The 20,941-nt window shown below is 35.3% G+C and overlaps 1 protein-coding gene across 1 annotated transcript; it reads right to left on the reverse strand.

Annotated features, from left to right (window-relative positions):
* Positions 1 to 10,345: 10,345 nt before the first annotated feature.
* Positions 10,346 to 17,665, reverse strand: LOC150109960 (phospholipase A2-like). The gene is made up of 5 exons (XM_090400514.1): positions 17,583 to 17,665; positions 17,248 to 17,438; positions 16,818 to 17,004; positions 11,876 to 12,028; positions 10,346 to 10,451 (listed from the first exon to the last, which is right to left on the reverse strand). The coding sequence occupies exons 1-5, from the start codon at positions 17,663 to 17,665 to the stop codon at positions 10,346 to 10,348; spliced, it is 720 nt and encodes a 239-aa protein (XP_090256640.1).
* Between the last annotated feature and the right edge of the window lie 3,276 nt (positions 17,666 to 20,941).

The raw sequence follows: 20,941 nt of genomic DNA on the forward strand, positions 1-20,941 counted from the left end.
TGGGGGACTGAAGATTGCGAAACCAACTGTAAGTACTCTAAGCATTTCATAAAAAAGGTTTTCCCGTATTTTAACAACGGCCATAGCAAGTGTTAGCAGCCATCGCTTTGTGCTTCAGTCATGCCTGCAGTACAAAGCAAAGATGGCGGCAACAAAACAGAACGAAGACAAAGAGCTTCTAGTCTGGTTATCGCAGATACAACTCTCAAAGCTTTAAAATGCCGAGCTGAAAACTAGACATTTCGCAAAGAAAAAGAGTTTACTTTGCGATTTTTATTACCAGTAGACTCATACCAATTGTGTCAAAATAGAAGAATCGACGCTCAAACTCCTAAGCAACCCAAGACAGCAATTTTTCTGTGGTGCCTCCCCAACGTTAAACAGTTCCTAAACCTCGGCAACCGTATGGATAGCCTGGAGCAGCGCCTTATCATGCTCGACGAAACGTTCTCCAGGAAAAATCGACAAAATTGAAAAAAAAAATAAAAAATCGAAACAATCCACGTTCAGCGCCTGGAAGGTAAGTAACATGCTTACTGCAGACGACTCACAATCAAGGCAGAAAATAAAAGCAAAACGCAGTAATCCTAAATTTCCATTCGAAACCGAAGCAAAGTTAAATTGCGACATTTGAAGGCTTGTTTAACAATCGTTGACCCCCCACCACCACCAAAAAAAAAAAAAAAAAAAAAATTGTTGGTCAAGAGCAAGGAGAAGGCACGAGCTCCGCATCACGTGTACGAGCCAGCTATATCTGACTTATGCACAGCGCGAAAAAGGCTCCAATTACGAAAAGAGCTGGACGATAAACGTTAAAGTGGAGACGAGGCATGGACAATCAATTGCAAAGAAGGGCTAGCGAGAAATCAAACTCAATAAATAACTAGCATGGAAACCTGACTCCAAACACTATACAGAGAATGTGTGGAACCCATGTGGTCAAAAGCAAGCTCCTCAGAACTTTCTAGATCCTTTTCAAAAATACACACGGTCTCGGTTCTAACCTTAATGATGTTCACTTCCACATCTGGTCTGCAAAACCTCGCCAACTCTTCCTAAGAGAAACCCAAATCTCAACCTCCTTAAATACTACGCATCTCTGCTTTCCCAGCTACAAACTCTTTGACTCCTTTCGCCTCAGAAGTATGCCTGTGCATATATTCGCTCCGATAAACCATGCCAAAATGCGTATCCAACCTGGAGTCGACCAGTTTTAACGTCCTCTTGCTAAAACTTCAGTCTAACCTCATTCTACCATATTTATATGTTGTCTCTACGCTCTCCTAATGCTAACAAAAACACTCTGAACGTTTCACTCACCATCCCTTAAATGTTGATTTTCTTCAATTCAACTCTCCAAACAGTGAAATCATCTTCCTCGGAGACTTCAATGTCCACAACACCAACTGGCTACCCGCTTCCAATTGCAAAGGTCAAGCAGGTAGAGAGACTAAGACTTTTGCTATCCAAATATTCTTACATGCCCACCAGAATAACAGAGAATCCCAACCACTCCCGAAAAACATGGAATGTCTTCCTCACCAGTGACTCATCTAAAATATGCTGTCTATCATCTGGGCAGCTCAGACCACAATGTAGTGCAGATCTCTTCCCTAATGGAGCAATACATACAAAACCATTTACATCCATGCATTTTTCTGGTAATGCATTGTATGCATTACCAGAAAGCCAATTGGGACGATCTTTGAAACTCTTACGTCTCATTTCCTTGGTCAGATTATACTGTTTATAGCCATCTGAGCCAAACTTTTGTGTTAAACGAATCACAGAAATAATTCGGCGATTCGTTCTACACATACTGTAGGTATGAAAGCAAATTTTAACACATTATTGTTGTCTCTAAGCGAAGAGAGATTTAGCCTCAGCGACAATTGCTGATTATTGTGCATTTTTTCGCTTACATAATTGACCTTTCTCATTTTTCACTCCGAGTCTAACATGCATGAAAGTCTATCACCTGACCAATGTAATCGTTGATATTTTTTTCGTATTCACGTTTTTGTTATAAATGACTTCATTGATTCAATTTCAAAGGATAATTCTCATCGACACTTTTTGTAAAAATATCATTGCAAATTGCTTTGTATTTTTTTTAAAACAACATGCTCATTTAAGCTACTTAATACACTAGTCGATTTTATTATACAATCTAAATCTTGCTGCCCTGTCCTCCCCCCCTACACACACGCAGAGTGCGAATACTCCTGGCATTTCACATTAAAAATTATTGCAGAATATTTTCCTAACATCATCATTTAAAGAACGCTACAGTTATGTTTTAAATATTGTCATTAATATTTAGCATAAATGTGAGAAAATCAAATCGCCTATTACAAGTTTTCAATTTTTCTTTTAAAAATTAAAAAAATAAATAATAATACAAGCACAAAACGTGACATTTTTTTAATAGCTAAGGAACCTTTGGTATAATTTGTGGCAGTAAATTTACACGCATAGAGGATAAATTAGACACGGTAAGGAATGTGTTTTGCTTCGTATCTATTAGGTTCATATTTTGGCCATCACACCAAGAGATAAAAATATCAAAGGTCTGTTAGCTCAAGAGTGTACCTAGAGGTACCGGAGATACGTAGAAGGAATTCAAGTTATAAAGTACAAAGCAAATGCTCTTAGGCTTAGAGTTTTGATTAAAAAAAAAACTTTAGAAGACATTTTAGAAATATTAAAAATAATTTTAATAAATACTTCAAAATAGTACCATAACACATTTTATTGATTTGGCTCATAATTTCTAAATCTAGGTAGTAATATGCGTAACTGTACAAGTGCTTAAACAGAAATGCATTTTAATGATAAAATATATATTTATTATTATTATTATTATTATTATTATTATTATACTTCCTGTGTTAACACTTTGTCAAACTTTGGAGGGAAAATATATACTAATAGGTAATCGCACAGTCTACACTGTCGTAACTGTAATTACCATTGTAAACACTATTGCTGTGATCCTTAAAATAATAATGTATGAATTGTTCTATTGTTCTTTGCGCATTGTGAAAAGAACAATAGAGCAAATTAAATTACACTCTTTTGTGGGTGGGAGTAGCATAAAAAATAAAATAAAGACCGAAAACGTGTGTGTTTAAATGTCAAAATGCTCAGAATATACCAATTCTAAAACACCAATATTGATCATCGATAACGTTTTTCGTACTACATTCTTAGCAATTAAGAGAAGTGATATTCTTTGAACAGCGGAAAATTTTGCCGTGCGTGTCTGTTCATGAAAATCTAATTACGTTTTATGATAACGTAGCAGAACTGATAAACAAAAGAGACTTTGGAACGTGCTCAAAGCAAGTAAATATTGCATGCATAAGAGAAGGTAAATGCCAAAGAGAGTATTCAAGTCACGCATTGCCTTAGATTACATTATACACGTAATCTAAAATTGTGCCGTGTATATTGTTAAATAATGCTACGTACGTGCTTGAGCAGACGACCAATGGTCCATTTATATAAAACAACTTATAAACGGGTTGATAAAAAGAGAAGGAAGGCAAACTGAAGACTGCAGTTTTTTCCTTTTATTTCTTTTTCTTTTTCGCTAGATTATTTTTTCTGCCTTTCTTGCGATTCTTCAAGAATTGTTTCAGAATTCATGTCTCTTTGCCACGCTAAGATCCCATAAGAATTAATGACAAAATAAATGGCTATTTTATGTTATAAATAAAACCCAAATGAGAAAGAAACTTAGGGAACAAACTATACAGAAAACACACACTTGAACGATCTTTACAAAATAAAAAATAAAAAAAATCAGATAAACCTGAAAATGATGGTGATGATGATACAAACATAGCAAAATATTTTCGGGTTGGTACAATACACAATAATAATGCACCATAATGTTACAAAAATGGTTATTTCAATTACCTATCCAAGAGAAATGAACATTATACATTCTTTACAAACCAAGCCATAGTTTGATTGTAATATGTCTGAGATTTGAGTATTAATTAAATCTTGAACGTTAAAGTAGTTAGAATATTAGTTAAATGTAGGTTTTTTTCCAGAAGTGTCTCATATCAATTTCTAACTATTTTCTTTATGCAGTTTTCTTTCATCCACGAAAGGTTATAGGTTTATAACCTTCTGCGGGTGAGCAAAAGGCAAAAGAATGAATTTTAGGAAACTGCTTGCTTCATTTGTTAAAACGGATGCCATACTTCGGTCTTAACCACTAATTAATTAATAAATTATTGGGAAGTAGTTATTGGACAATCAAGCTTTCGTTTATGGAAGTTTTTTCACGTGGCTATGCTACTAATTATATATTGGGTTTTATTCTTTATCCAAGTGAAAAAGCTTCCATAAACCTATCTCTAATCCACAGAATTTTATTAATAGAACACCCTTCGGCAACTCGTATTGGTAAATATCACTTCTCCATTACTTCCACCTTAGTATCACCACCTCTAGGTCTGGCTCCCACTGACGAGACCACTGAAGAGTCGAAACCGGTTGGATGCTTGGCTCATCCTGTCACTGTTACCCAAACAGGGACAGGATGAGCCTCTTACTGAGGGGAACAACGCTGAGTTTTGACCTATTACACTAAATAAAGAAATGGTAAGACAGTATGGAAAGGCGCACTATTCTCTATAAACATAGTCCTAAATTTTCGCTGTTGTAGAATTCAGGAATGATAATAGTTGCGTGTTTTAGAGATAGCTCCTTTGAATGTCTTCAAGATTTCCTTAAAAAAAAAAAAATTCCAATGATAAAAGTTGTTATGAAACTCCACATCATAAGTGATTTGCAGTGGCAAGAAGCTTCTTGTACTATCGGTGGTGCTCAGATTCTGGCTATTCACGTAGCGTGCAGTGCTCACTACCTGCAATCATTCCGAATGAGGAGAGCAAACGTGCAAAGCGCGCGGTAATTATGTCGAGTAGCTGTTGTACAAGATATATTTTGCAGGGATTATACAGCAACGCGTTCTAATACTTCGTGCATTTCCAAATATGGAACGTTGACTCGTTTTATGCAATGCATATATATGTGAATTCCATACGAAGGCTGTAGTGTGGGTACGTCAAGAATATAATCCAGAAACACTGTTCTAAGAGATAAACGTGAAACTTACAAGCTCCTTTAGGCCTAGGCCTAAAGGAGCTTGTAAGTTTCATGTAAGTAATTTGTAAGTTTCATTGTAAATTGTAATTAAATTGTAAGTTTCATTGTAAGCAAGCAGGGTGGTGGTTTCATACCTGGCAGTGTAATTCCTCTGCCAACAAAATACATTAACATCTATCTCCACGGTAGGAGTCGAACCCGCAGCCTATTAAGTGGAGGGTGCACTGTCCACTCGTCCAACCAGGTCGGAATATTGTACCACATGGACTGGCCTTTGATAACTCCTTTTCTGTTTCTGTTCTGAGCCGGTATACATGTTTGTAGGTATAAACTAAGTTTATAGGATTAAATAGGTTTAAAGTTTATTGACCGATTTTGGAATATGAATTACTTTCCGATCGATGTTGTGAAAAGACATGTTAAAATAAGAAGAATTTGGAAATATATTGGCAGCATTCATAGTTTATTAACAATCTTTATTTTCAGCCTGTCTGTTATTGCCAAAATAAATGCATTAAATGAATAAATACTTTCCTGTTGTTTCAATCGACTTTCTAGAATTCAGAATTCTAACAGTATCAAAGAAGTTATGGCTTTATGATAGTAGGCATAAATATTTTTTCAGGTATTTCGACTGGGTCTTTGACTTCTATACTCTCTTAGATTTTATTCTGTAGCTATTTTATGGTAAAAGAAAAAAAAAAAAACCTTCTCTCCGCATGTTCTCTCGGATACCTGTTGTAGTGAAGAATGTCTTCTGTAATAGTATTTCTATTACAGAATATTCTATTCTGTCTTTCTATTACAGAATAGTCGGTTGATATCTAACTTTTCACTCGGCTTTTATGTCGAGCAAAGTAGTTTTAAAAATCTAATTCTGCTATTTCTTATTCCTATCATCGCTTTCTCCCTGCGCCTATATCTTGCTTCTGAATGTCTGTTGCTTTGGAGATGAGTCTCTCTCTCTCTCTCTCCATTGATCTGCTTAAATGCGATAATATAGTTCATTTTATTCTAACAAATTTCTGTATTTCATTTCTTTTTAAGTTTCCCTAAGTCAGATTACTGTTTTTCTCCAAGCAAATCTATCCTATGCTGTTTGTAATTCATTAATCCGCTTTTAAAGACCACATATTTGGTTTTCTTGCGATAGTTCCAAGATCAAATACCTGCTGCATGGGCGTCTGCAGAGGGGAGGACAAACGGGCAAAAGTATATATATATATATATATATATATATATATATATATACTTTTTTTTTTCTTCGTACTGCTGGAAATGTTATGTGTTCCGTCTCCTAGAATTTTTATAGAGGATGGTAGTGAGATAATGAATTAGGTATCATCGTGTGTGCTCTGGTTTACTGTAAAAATGGTTAAATTTATTCTGTTTTCGGAGACCTCCAGGAAAGTGTCTGAGAGTGTCTATAAAGGTAGTGATCAGTTGTTTTCTAATTCAACAGTGAAATTTTTTCATCGGTGAATGTGGTTTGATTGAAAACTGGGATGATTGGCAGAGTTTATCGAGTTGATTCATATGATAAATACCGTCCGCATTATGTAGCCAAAGTTTAGGTCGCAATTTATAGATTTTCAGGAAGGTTGTCAAACTATTCCTTAAACAGGATAGCTGAAAGAAAATTGACAAGCCCATTTCCATTCCAGGCTTTCTTCTTTTTTTTATGGTAAAATTTGTCTTGTTGGAAGGACATGTTATTCTTACAGTGTTGAAATAACGTCATTGTGTTCAGAATAATTATTTCTAATAACAGTCCTATAGTTTCTACTCGAAGTACATTGGTGAACAGGGTGATAATTCCGGACTTGCTGGTAGGTTAGAGGGTTCTATTACGACATCCATAGTTTTAGTTTCTATGAAGTTTAATGCATTTTATATAGATGTCTCACTTGCCTATTAGTTTGAATACTGGCTATGCAACGGATTTAAAGAGAGAGAGAGAGAGAGAGAGAGAGAGAGAGACGGGCAAATATCTGGCATCTGCTGTGCACTGCAGTAGTAGATCTTTCTTATTTATGTTTGGCGATCTGTAAGTTGTAAATTCTGAGAACTAGGGAATATATAGTGTTCTCGAACTAGTTTACATGTTCGAGGTGTTTAGTTTATGTGATGCCAATATATTACGGCTTAACTGCGTATATTCGTCTGTCCGATTTATCTATTTTAGTTGAAAAAACTCAAGTCTTTTCAACTAAGGAGCATCCTCTTAACCGGCTGAGCTACGGACACTCTGAGCTTGATTCCCTTCTTCTAGAACAGGAGTAATCTTTATAAGTCCTCCTCACTGAAGGTAGGCAATCGGGTGTCTGGTAGTAACTGACATGACTGGCCTTTTTACTTTCCAAAAAAGGCAAAGCACCCCCCACCACACACACACACACACACACACACACACACACACACCAAAGAACATTTTCAAAAGTGTTCTTTTGAAAATTTAATTTCACAGATTTCGTCAAAGCATTCTAAAATCGAAACAATCAATCAACACCAATTTTCGTAAAAATTCAAATTTACTGTTAACTGTTCATGCTCTTCACTGTTGATCGCTACTAACTTTGATAATTTCAATCCGAACAGCAAATTCGTTTATTTTTTCTCGGATTGAATTTCTGAGTTTCAATTTTTTAATATAATTATTAAAAAAGGGATAGAGATTTTCTACCTAATTTCATTCTCAAAGGGAGTACACGGAATTCTCTAACTTTGGGAAAGTGGAAGGCAGCTTGTTTTAGTCACCAGTAGTTGAGTTCATAGCTACCAACGATTTCAAGACTTTGGGGATGGGGATAGCAGACAATTTCAGGCATCTAAGTTTTCCTTAGACAGTGTGCATACATTACGGGATTAAAATTTCAAGTTTCCGAAGGCAAAAATCCTAATTACTAGATCGCCTAACTGAAAAGTAAGCTAAAAAAAAGGTAAAAAAATCGTGAACATTTAATATTTAACGAATTCTCATAATTATGACGATAATGCACTTACGTACAACATTTCAAACATGGAGTCTCTTTCTGTGGTCTGTGCCCTCATTAGAGTAACAAGTGCTACCGCTGGCGCAGACAACGAAAACAAATATAGGATCATCAAAATAGCACGACAGAGTGTTTTGCGATTTTGATGACCACAGAATAACATATCAAGTGGCATTTATTGTCAGATTTCCCTTGTATACGGAGGAAAATGTTTGTGACGACGAACAATACATGGTGGTGCGAAGAATTGAAACGTAGTCGGATTTATGGTCAAAAGTTGAGTAAAGGTTTAGTAGGAACACAACTTCAAGTTGCAACTGATTAAGGGTTTTTTTTGGGGGGGGGGGGGGTAAGGGAGAGAGAAATTTTGGCCTCTCCTTCTTATGAACAGCGCTCTCAATACTGAATCATATATCTATATGTTCCAGTAATATTCAGATATACACACTTTCGTTATAAAGAAGGTGATTAAGTATAAATAAGAGCGTGCCACGTTATGCGAGCCACAAATATCACAATTACACAACACTATTTTTATTCTACCATGCACATGGAATGAGAAAAACGCTAACTTTTAATGGCATAATGCCGTTGATAATTGACCATCACCAGCAATTGGAAAATGTAGGAAGAACATTAAGGATTCTCCCCTCTTTTTTTATATTATGAAATGTTCATAACACCACACTGTGTCAAATAAACAAACAAACAACAAAAAAAATCTAATTTACTTTTATAGTAATACAATTTATTTCTTATACTTAAAACATGGTCCCTGGAAAATGTGTAGTTTTTCAACCCTAGACGGCTTTTGTTTCAGTATTTACTGAAACAGAAGTTGTCTAGGGTTGACAAACTCTATTCTGCGTCAGATTTTACTTTCCATATTGGAACAAAGTCTCTCTCTCTCTCTCTCTCTCTCTCTCTCTCTCTCTCTCTCTCTCTCTCTCTCTCTCTCTCTCTCTCACCATATTTAAGAAATTCTCTGGTTTGTTTCTCAGGTAAATGATAGAACATCGGTTTATTACTTACATATTCCTTGCTTTGTCATTTATTCAGGCAATTATAATTACTGAAACTACAACAGCTTCCTAATAAATGGGATCAGAGCTTCCGGCAGGCCACCAAATGACACTACTGTGGTAAGTCGTGCTGATTTCAACGGTGTAGCATGCATTATTGAGCAGTAATGCCACGAAAAGCGTGACTGTATGCAAGGCTTCAAAGAACAGGCTTCAAAGAACACAGCATGCTCATACAGTTTTACTTCAAGACGGACAAACTGCCATAGAAATTGAAATGTTAAAACTTGCTTTCAGAGAGTAAAACATTGAGCAGAATTAATACATCTGTTTGAGTTGTCACGTTCAAAAGTGGAATGATCTTTTGATCGTGTTATTGTATAAATTTTCCATGAAAAAAAAATCCATCTGGTAGACAGAGATCAATTGAGAATCTCATTTGAATTAGGTCAGAACATTTTTGTAAGCATGAGAATCCTCTTTCTTCTAAATATGATTTTTTTTTTTTTTGAGGACGTGTAGTAGTGGGTGGGAAACAAGACTATTACTTAACATTCTCCTTGTTTTCTAGATGTGGATCCTGTATTTTCTTTTGCAAATCAAATTTTAATTTGTCACTGACGGGAAGTAGATTTTATGACATCACTAAAAAAAAAAAGAAGAAGAAGAAGAAGAAACTACAGTTTGTCTGTTTATATTTATATATATATATATATATATATATATATATATATATATTATTTATTGAGTTCGAAACAGATGTTTTAAATGCAGAAGATTTAACAGCAAATCTAAAACACGATATACGGTTAAAAATTACTCCCAAGAAGCGAGCGTTTGGAACGCCAAAACGGCCGAGGTAAGAACTATAATGAATAAAAAAACGTAGCCATTTTTTTTCGATTTTTATTTAAATAGTAGGTTTTACCTTACATATAAAAAGTAGCGAAGTAATAAAAATCACCTTATAGATACTTCAGTGAACACAACACCATAATAGAAACTAACAGATGATTGTAGAGGAGTCGAATGATAGAGAACTGTACAAAGCTTAGTTAAAAACAAATCGAACAACAGCTGTTGTAATTAACAAATCCACTACGTTGCTATACAATATGATTTGGTATGAAAATAATATCAATGAATGAAACAGTTCACGCTTTACTGGAGTGTGGGTGTAACTTGAATCTTTATCTTTCTAACCTAGTTTGATGATTTATAAAAATACTTTGGAGCAAAAAACTGCCATATTGGTTTTTTGGTCTTGTCCAGCTCATATCGTTGACAATTGCGTTTGACCATTCCAGTGCTGAAAATCAAAAAAACTGTATGTTAGTTATTAGCAATGACATCATCATCATCATCATCATCCGAATTATCAGAGTTAGACCACTTTATTAGGACCAGTTCACCTCGACGAAGTTTATTCAGAGGCAGGAATAGGATATTACAGTATTCCAAACAGCTATAAAAAAAGCGGTGTAGAGGATTTGTCATTCCTGGCATGACACCAGTCGAGTCATAGCGCTTTATGCCCACAATACGACCGAGAGATTCGGATGTTTTGATGATGTTTTGAGTGTCATTAGATATTAAATAATTTTTATCACCCCGCGATACCATGAACTTGCTTATCAGAAGGCAGTAAAACTTCATGTTTGGAAGGTTTCCTCATTATCTAACCCTTTGTCCACACAGGTTTTGATATATATATATATATAAACGCGACTAAAATGCAATAATTGCATTTCAAATATTTATTGCACTAATCATTGCAAAATAATCAATATTGAATGAGTAACTTCTCATAAACAAACATTTCTGTTTATGTTAATTAGAGTAAACAGATTATATCAGTTGTTTCTTTACTGTTGATAAGCGTTCATTAACGATATTTCTTTTGCGTTAATTTCTGTGTGTGTGTGGGGGGGGGGGGGGCGATGCGTGCGCGTGCTTGCATTATTGTGAAAAGGAGCAAGTATATTAGCGTAACGGCCATCTGGGCTTTGCAAAAAATCGATAGGTGATATCGAGCATTGAAGGGATCGGATGTTGAGAAATGTTAATCTGAATACTGTTTCTGTTTCGTTTATTTTTTGTATGTTATGTTTAATTTTTAGTTCTCTTTCTGAAAATAGTGGAGTCATATTATGTTATATGTGATTTATAATGAAAAAAGGAATGCATAGAAGATTGTAGGATTTGTCAGAAATGCATCCATGAAATTTAAAAACACAACAGATTACCCTCTGACAACAAAAAAGAAGAAAGAATTATTTTATTAGCATAACAAAACTAGTCCTCTTAAATTATTTGAATGCAAACCCCATTCAATTATATGGTAGATAACTTTCTTAGCCCGTAGTGCGGCCACCACCATATAGCTTATTGGGGGAGCTGAAGTACAATTAGGAAGAATTTCCATGTTTGATCTCTAGAGTAGGATTTTAGAATACTGTAGTAAATCTACAATAGGTTGCAACCTTTCATGGGTGTATGTGTATTTCAGATTATAGTATATAACCGCTATCATTTCTTGTCGAAGTCATATTTTTGTGTCTATCCTTGCAAAGTAATAAGCTCGTGATAATTCACTAAAAAAAAACATTTGCCAAAGCGTGTCCATTCAGAGAGGCCGCACTTTTAGTTCACGGGCCTAACAAAGTGGTCATTTTGAGCGTATGATAAAAACTAAATTTCATATCTCTGCTCCAACTAGATTAACCTACTTACCCAGTTTCTTCCTCACATTTCTTGATTGGATGATCTTTTTTAAAGCAATTGATCTTCAGGATATTGAAGTAAAGATCCCCAATAGTATTGGCTGCATTGCTCTTTGCCCACTTGAGACAGTTATAAAATTTATCATCGCAATCACAGTGACTTCTGTAAAAGTTTCAGTTTGAAAAATGAAATCAAAAAAAGATCTACTTTCTGATTAAAGAGAGAGAGAGAGAGAGAGAGAGAGAGAGAGAGAGAGAGAGAGAGAGAGAAAATCAGCGTACCTGCTGTATCTTCTCGAATATTCCGCATTGTGAATAGTCCATTTTCAAGTATACATGTCAGGTGGCAATTCACACATCACAGTTACACTATTGAAACCCAAATATCAGGTTTTCGTTAGCTGTTGCTAATGCATCGAACTTATTTTAACCAAACATTTAAAATTATACAAAGATAAAGAAATTATACATTGTTTTTCTTGATATCGTTGCTAACGCCACAAGTGAGAGTTCAAGCAACAATCCTTCCTACCAGCAACATTAATTCTAATCTCTCCTGCTTTTTTATTTTTAGTTTTCACTAATGAAGGATTAATTAAACATCCCTGCGGGTTGAAGTGGTATTTACTTGAGCAACAGGCATATTAAGTAAACAAAAATTCACAGACGATGTACTCGAAAATTAGTTGGTAAGAGTGCATGAGCTTGCAAAACGTGAAAATCACAAACAGACTGCGTATCCTATTATTCAGTTGATTTTTAAATAGTGTGCAGGATATTCGAGAAAATGCAGTATATAAAATACTCTTTCTATAATAACCACTACCATTAACGTATGTGTTATTGGATATATCATTTATGCTATAGTTGGGTTCTTCTCTTTGGTTGTGGAAATTTCATTCAGGTTTAGAAGAATTTTAAGTTATCTGCAAGATGACTGAAAATTCTTCTAAACTGGCTAAGTTACGATATATCAATATGTATTTGTGTGAGTACTTTTGTCTTTTTGAACATAATCAAGTTTCCAGAATAACTCAAATGAACTTAAACAGAAAATACTTTAAATCTGTTGACGTCACTTCCCACTCGTCCGCCTATGCATTCTATATTAATCGAAGTGAATATTTCGAAATAGCTAAGGCCTTGAGTATCAGTGTTAATATTTTATGTCAGTTTTGAATAGGGTCTTCTACGTGGGAGTTTAAAAAATAATAAAGAACTACCTTGAGATACGACTGATGCACTCAGCTTTTACTGAAAAAGGAGGGAGAGAGAGAGAGAGAGAGAGAGAGAGATACAAGCCTTGCCAATCAGTGCACGTACACTAAATGGTAGGCATACCGCGTGCACGCGTGCTTGCGTGCGTGCGTGTGTGCGTATGCGTGTGTGTGTGTGTGTTGCATTTTCCTTCCAATAGTAACCATACCAGGAGGTAAATTTATTCCTACATGCTCCATTATGCTTATAAGTACTGATTAACATTTATATTTATATTTTTGTATCAATATTCATATTTACATTTATATTTTTATATATCTATATATTAACACCATATAATCCACACAATATCAGTAATTTATGTTAGATTACAAGCACTGGAATTTGATCTTATTGGAAAATTTAATTAATTCTGAGTAATACTTTTCGATAAGTCTCTGTTTTGATACTGGCCACTTGTCTCCGGAAGTGATAACATGTTGTATTAGTGACATCCGGATGGAGTCCAGTAGCTGACAGTCGTAGAGTATGTGGTCAACAGTCTGTTGAAGGTGTGGACTACAAATGCATGACGGAGATTCCAGGATATGGAATCTGTATAAGAGTAGTGTCTTAGTTTTCCATGTCCCGTTAGTAGCGTGGTTAAACCTGGAGAAATGGCGTGTCTTTTCAGCCGGAGTCTACTTCTGATGCTTGGCAAGAATTCTCTTGTTGTTGATACGTTTTTTGATGTCTTCCATTCTTCTTCCCACAAGTCTAGGCTTTTCTCGTCTGCAAGTGTTTTTAGAGGAGATTTTGATTACTTTTGGTAACTCGTTTCTAGCTGGTTCTTTAGCCAGCTGATCCGCTCTCTCGTTTCCTACTACCCCAGTATGCGCCGCGTTCACCCAGCAGAATTTGATTTCCCCTCCTTCTAGAGTGAGATTCCAAACCAGATTTCTTGTTTGTTCTATTAATGCTATATCCTTGTTTTGGCATTTGGTGCCGTCTATAGTGCTTTTACTATCGCTGTAAATTGTTGCTGTCTTTTGATGAGAGGGGTTGAGTTCTAATTTCCGGAGATATGTAAGTGACTGAACTATATCAAGTTGTTCTGTTTAGTTTTTGGAACAGAGAGGATGCAGCCAAGAGCAGCGTTCTTGTATAATGGACTGTCTGTTGCATGCAATGAAAGAACAACCGACGTTCCCTTCGGTTTTGCTTCCGTCAATGTATATTTGAAAATCGTCGCTTTCGGAGCTTTCCTTCTCCTTAATATTTGTTCTCTTTGCTGGGTGAGGCCACTTACTGTAGTGAAGCGGACGTTCGTAGTAATTTGGATCGATGTTGTAACTTTCATTATATCTTCCGGAAGTGACGTCATACACAAGAGATAATTCTTGTATTTTCAGGCAGATTCGATGTTAGTGCTACAATAATGCAAGCTGCCTCGAAAGATATTTCCTGTATCCTTTAATTATATGTATGGCTATAAGGCGTTGAACTCTGTTTAGATTTTGTTGGTTTATCATTGATTTTAATGCATGTTTCCAGGCAGGTGCAGCATAAGAAATCAGTGGTAGTATAGCACCGGTATATATTGTTTTCAGCGCTCGTTGTCCTAATCCCCACTTAATACTTGCAGACTTAGCTAGGAGGTTTACTACTTGCAGGCTTATTTCGGCAACATATGAGATGTGCTTATTGAAGTTAAATTTATTATGACTCCTAAGTATTTTAACTCACTGGCTACCTCGAGAACCTCTCCGTTTAGGAAGACTGTTATGGGTTGATTTCATTTTTTTTCGTGGGATCTGAAGCACTTTAGACTTGATGCTATTGAAGGTAACTTTTTTCTCGCGTGCCCACTCTGTAATTTTAAAGAGTTCTTCGTTGGCCGTTACTTCTAAGTGTAAGCTGTCGCATCCCCGAATCATTATCATCGCATCATCGGCAAAGGCTATGACTTTTGTTTCAGTAATGAAAGGAAGTCTTAAAAGCGAGTCGTACTGGATGCTCCAGAAACCTGGCCCACAGCAGGAACCTTGTGGGAAGCCTATTTTGACTTCTTTCGTTACAGTTGTGGTTTTTAATGTCATGGTTGCTCTGTCTGAAAAATAATTTTTTGTAAGGTAGAGTAAGTTTTTTGGCCATTTTAAATCTATTAACTGATTGATTTGCCTGGCCACCACGCAGCATCGAAGGCTCCTTGCACATCAAGTGAGATCAGTAGTACGTCTTTTTTTTTTTTTTTTGCTGTAGACTGTCTTCTGTGAACACTTTGACCTCCATAATTGCGTCTACTGTGCTGGACTGAGATCTAAATGCGTATTGATTGCTGCTTAATAAGTTTCTTGAGTAGACATAGTGCATTATTCAGTTTTTTAGGAGTGTTTCTAATACCTTACCAGAAAGGTTATGAGACGGACTGGTCTGTATTTGTTCATTTCGTCGAATGTTTCTTTTCCTGGTTTGATTATGGGTATAACTTTTGAGCGTTTCCATATCGAAGGAAATCGTCCTCTTTTTAGGCATTCTTTGTAAACTGTTGTTATGAATTCGGGAATTCGAGAAACGCTTTTAGGAGTATATGGCTGGTTATTCCATCTACTCCAGGAGTTTTTTTTTTTTTTTTTTTTTGGGGATCCATTGATCTTAATAGTGATTCGATTTCATTAGATGTAAATAAGTCGTCGTCAAGAGTGTCTATGTCTGTATTCATTCTTTGTAAGTTTTGTGGATTTCTTCATCTATTCATCATCGGGAATGAACTCTTCTTTATCATAATAGATGCAGTTTCTGCTAAGTTTTTAGTGTAGGTGCCGTCTGCTTCCTTGATAGTTAATAATATAGGCGTTGTCTTATTCTTGCATGCTTCTAATTTATATATGCAATTCCAAGGATTCAATACATTTGAAACTGTACAGAATTTTTTCCATCATGATTCTGTTTTCGGTTTTGTAAGTTTTGAGTGATAGCTGTTATTTGGTTTTATAGCAGTGTGTGTGTGTGTGTGTGTGTGTGTGTGTGTGTGTGTGTGTGTGTGTGTGTGTGTGTGTGTGTGTGTGTGTGTGTGTGTGTGTGTGTGTGTGTGTGTGTGTGTGTGTGTGTGTGTGTGTGTGTGTGTGTGTGTGTGTGTGTGTGTGTGTTAGGAGCATGTTATTGTAAGTTATTGGAATAAAAGCATGAATTAACTGGACCCAACATGCCTGACTGAATACCACAAGTTTATGGCGAAGAAGTGTTCCTTTGTACATACTAGATCTTCTGATATCGAGAGAGAGAGAGAGAGAGAGAGAGAAAAAAACTTGAGTGTTGTTCGAATTGAACATTGTTGCTTTTTCATGTTCATAATTTATCAGTCTCATAAACAATGACTTCCATCTGGATAATGTGTCATGTTACATAGCGCAAATCATTTGAGAATAGTTCCAGGAGTATGATGATAACTTTATCAAGCTTTCACTAGATGTGCTCAATCAGCGGATCTCATCCCAACTGGGTATCTGCAGGATGACGTGGAAGAAATTGTTTATACAACTCAGCTGCCGAAATCCAATCTGATGGGACAATAGCATGTGATCCGATCTTTCGGCTGGATCGCATCCTGCAGAGCACTTTTTCTAAACTGCATGCTTCAACTAGTTAAGGTTATTCTATTGGTTAATAGGAATGATACTGTTACTCTTAACGAGTAACTCATGAATTAGCTAATTCGTATATAACTTTTTAGAGTCTTAATCAATGCTACTTACTTAGTATATAAATGTCGGTTTTTCAGTCCATATTTTTCTTCATGAGCTGCAATGCTGTCGTTGCAATAATCATGTTCACGACAACAGATATCTGTCTCCATTTCCCGTCCAAGGTCATCATATCCAGATGATATATTACCTGCACCACACCATTTCGTTCCTATAACAAATAATGTGTTCAACAGTACTAAAAAAGTATACATAATATAATATAATATAATATAATATAATATAATATAATATAATATAATATAATATAATATAATATAATATAATATAATATAATATCTATTTCTTCAAAAAGTGAATTAATGCTTGTAAAACAGCGATCAGCGTGAGCTACATTCAGTAGAATGTACATGTTGATATAGATCGAGGTGTGGATTTCGAAATGTTCAAGATATTAATTATAAATATAATGTAAGCTTACCTGGATATATAAAGGTATATTGCAAAGATTCTGTAATATTACCAACGTACATTGAACTCCCAAGCTGTCCTTTATGAGGATGGTATGCTAACAACCGGGAACACATCTTCATTAGTGAGTCTATTTTTTGTTTGCTCACCTTATGCACCTCAGTTTGTTTCGAATCTTGTAGAATAGTTTGAATAATCGTTCTATAAAAAAAAAAAGATGACTCTTAAAGTATTTCCTTTTATGTTTTAAACATAAACAAAGAGCTGGATAAGATACGAAATGATCAAGACATAGTCTGTGACTTTAGATTTCAATGTATGTTTAGTTTAATTATGGTAACTCACCTTTCTGCATATCGAGCACAGTCAGTCACAATGAACGTTCCATTTGTCACCTTGCCGATAAGCTCTATCATTCGAGCACCCATTTTCTCTACATATAATTTCGTTTTATATTTAACTCCTGTCAACTGATCGCTTGTGTGGAATAACAATGTTAAACTACATATGATAACTGCAAAGGCAACTCTATTGGACATGCTGCTAACTGACGGAGTGACAAGACACAATGAAAGTTAAGCTGGACCAGTTCGAAGTTTTCTTTATAAAGCTGAGTTTGGAAATATTGTTAAGTTTATACAAATGATCTCGTCACGGACATTGATTCTTGATCTTTGTGCTGTATGGTACGACTAATAACTGATATGGGAAGTAGCAGAGGGGCTAAGATTGTTTATTAAGAAGTGAATAGAGACTACATAAATGTCTTTAGAGATATCTGTAATAGGAATGTAGAAAAGAATGGGGGAGAGAGAGATAGAGAGAGAGAGAGCAAATATTTTCTTCTGTTGTGACAGGCACAGATAAAGATAATTTTATCGGTAGATTTTTGTTTCTTAATCGTATGTATGAAAACAAATATTTTCTTTAAACTATCAAGGGGCGTTCATTGATTTAGCAAAAGCAAGCAAAAATTCTTGAACAGAGGGAAAGTGCTTCGCAGTTTAGAACATTCGTTCCTTCACAAAATGAATTCACACATTTGCGGATTTATAAAATATGCAGATTAATATATAAACGTATTAAATTCAGCTTAACATGTATAGTCAGTCTTACATAAAATGGGATTAAATCTGTTCTGAACAGATTCAAATCTCTTCTGGTCAGCAAAAGAAGACCAATTATCCTTTAAATCCATGCTCGGTCTTTTTCATCTTTAAAATGTTTTATTAACCACATAAAATCAATTGTGGGGTTGGAGCAATGATTCTGCTCCGATCCCTTCTGTCTCCAAATATAAGATAGGGCTAAATTTTAATGAAATTAAAGGCGTTAGAGAATTTATCTATTTTTTTTTATAAATCTATGTGTTCATGCAATTAATAAACATTTCAATCGGAGATGATAAAGTTTAAAATAAAATTAAAAAAAGTTGCTATTAATTATTCCATCTGCATAGGCTGGAAGTCAATAAAATTGGTATTTAGGATCTGTATTAAACTTTGTCAAGTCATTTCAGTTTTGGTTTCGGTTCAATAATTGGATCACATGTAGCAGCAAAATTAGAAAAACCAAATTATGTTCTGAATACTAAGCAAAAAATTGGATTTGCTTCAAAGCAGTAATATCCAACGGCAAATAAACCAGCCATGAAGCTTGGTGGTGATCAATGTAATCCCACTTTTATTATTTACTAAAATAAAGAGCCAAAAAGCTTCACTTCGGCGATGCAAATTTATAAAAATCAAGTGGATATTAAATCCAGCATTATTTCAAAGCTGAATACAGAAACTATAAAAGTTTTGTATGAAATTTGACCAGAGTGTTTACGGGAATATACTCGCCGATATTTACGAGTTGCCCTAGCCGAACCTTACAGGAGACATGCACGCTATGACAGCGTCCATATATTCGCCTCCTAGTGGTCCATTATTGACCTAACAGCTGTTTCAAACTGGTTGGTTTTCGTCAGAGACCAGGCAGAAACCTTAAGAGAGTAACAACTCTCTTCTTCTTCTTACGTGCTACCTTCTATCGAAGGTCAGCGACCATCTTATCTTGGCGAAAAAACTGCGTTCTTGTGTTAATCGGAGCAGTTGTGCGCTTCACTTTCCTGTCCACATCTTGATGTTGTCAAACCATGATATTCTTTTTCTTCTTCTAGTTCCTTTGCCATCAATTCTTCCTACCAAAATAGTCTGTAGAAATTGGCATTTGTTGTTTCTCATGATGTGACCAAGATATGATGTTTTTCATTTCTTGATTATTTGTACAAGATGTTTAGCTTTGCCAATGGATTTTAAGACATCTTCATTGGTAATTTTTTCTGTCCATGATATCATTAGCATTTTTCTGTATAGCTACATCTGAAAGGCTTCAATTTTCTTGATGGTTGTCACCTTCAATGTCCATGTTTCAATTCTATAGAGCAAAATAAACCACACGTAGCATTTCAGCATTTGGCATCTGACTTCCACATTTACGTTTTTATTGCAGAATAATGTTCTCTTTTTCATGAAGGACTGCCGTGTAACTTCAATCCTTGTCTTTATATCTATTTCAGGATCCCACCTTTCATTAAGACAGCAACCAAAAACTCTCGGTACTAAAGAAATAATGCTGGATTTAATATCCACTTGATTTTTATAATTTCATCGCCGAAGTGAAATCTTTTGGCTCTATATTTTAGTAAATACTTTCACGCACCGACCGAGAGTTCGCTTACGAAAAATACACCTCTCCGATTCTTTTAGAGTTACATGGTGATCAGCATTCATTTTAAAAATTTATGGAATTTATAACTGTTAAAAAACTTTTTTTTATCCCGACGTTTCGATCTTCACATCAAGATCATCATCTGGAGCATACATCAATATACAAGACAAGCTGAGTTACATTATCAACTGTAAGCTAAAGAAACAATGCTTTGATCACATGTTATTCTACTGGCATGACCTCTAGTGAAAAAAAATTACAAATTACATCAAGCTAAATTTTGTTTACAATTACAGGAATAAACATTCTTTCAGATGGTTTTCTTATAGAAACAATGATGTTCTATTTTTAGTATTACAATTCTTATTTTTGCTTTTAAGATACTGGATTTTCTACAGTCCTGTTTATAGTTGTTCTTAGTGAGGAACGTTCCGTGGGTCGAATATATACTTTCCGTATGTTTGGGATTTTTAGACAATCATTATTGTTCAGATTGCAGTGGTTGATAATAATCTCACATGCTTCCTTAAATTCCGTTCATACCATGTTTTAGTGCGATGTAGACAGCTAGTGCTTTTCCAGTCAATTCTGTGTAAGGTATTCAAGGCATGATCAGATAGGCCAGCTTCACCATAATTATTATATCTAATGTGTCGTTTATGTTCTTTTTGTCTGATAGGAATTGTGCGTCCTGTTTCTCCTATACATGATAGGTTTCAAGTACAATAAATCCGGTATACTCCAGGGTGGGCTAATGGAGGGAGTTGGTCTTTGGATGAGTTGAGCAAGATTTTTAATTTTGCAGGAGGTTTGAAGGTGGCTTTGAGGTTGTATTTTTGTAGTACTCTGTTTATTTTATCTGATGTACCTTTAATGTAGGGAATGGTTATAGTTTTACTGTAGTCTGGTTTGTCTTTGTTTTTCATTGAGTTTTGTAGAGAATTTTGTTAATAGTGTTTTGGCTGTATCCGTTTTTTTTTTTGTAAAAT

Source organism: Typopeltis vanoorti, chromosome 1 (genome assembly GCF_054136105.1).
Source record: "Typopeltis vanoorti isolate ZY-2024b chromosome 1, IOZ_Tvanoo_1.0, whole genome shotgun sequence".
In the NCBI taxonomy this organism is placed as follows: domain Eukaryota; kingdom Metazoa; phylum Arthropoda; class Arachnida; order Uropygi; family Thelyphonidae; genus Typopeltis; species Typopeltis vanoorti.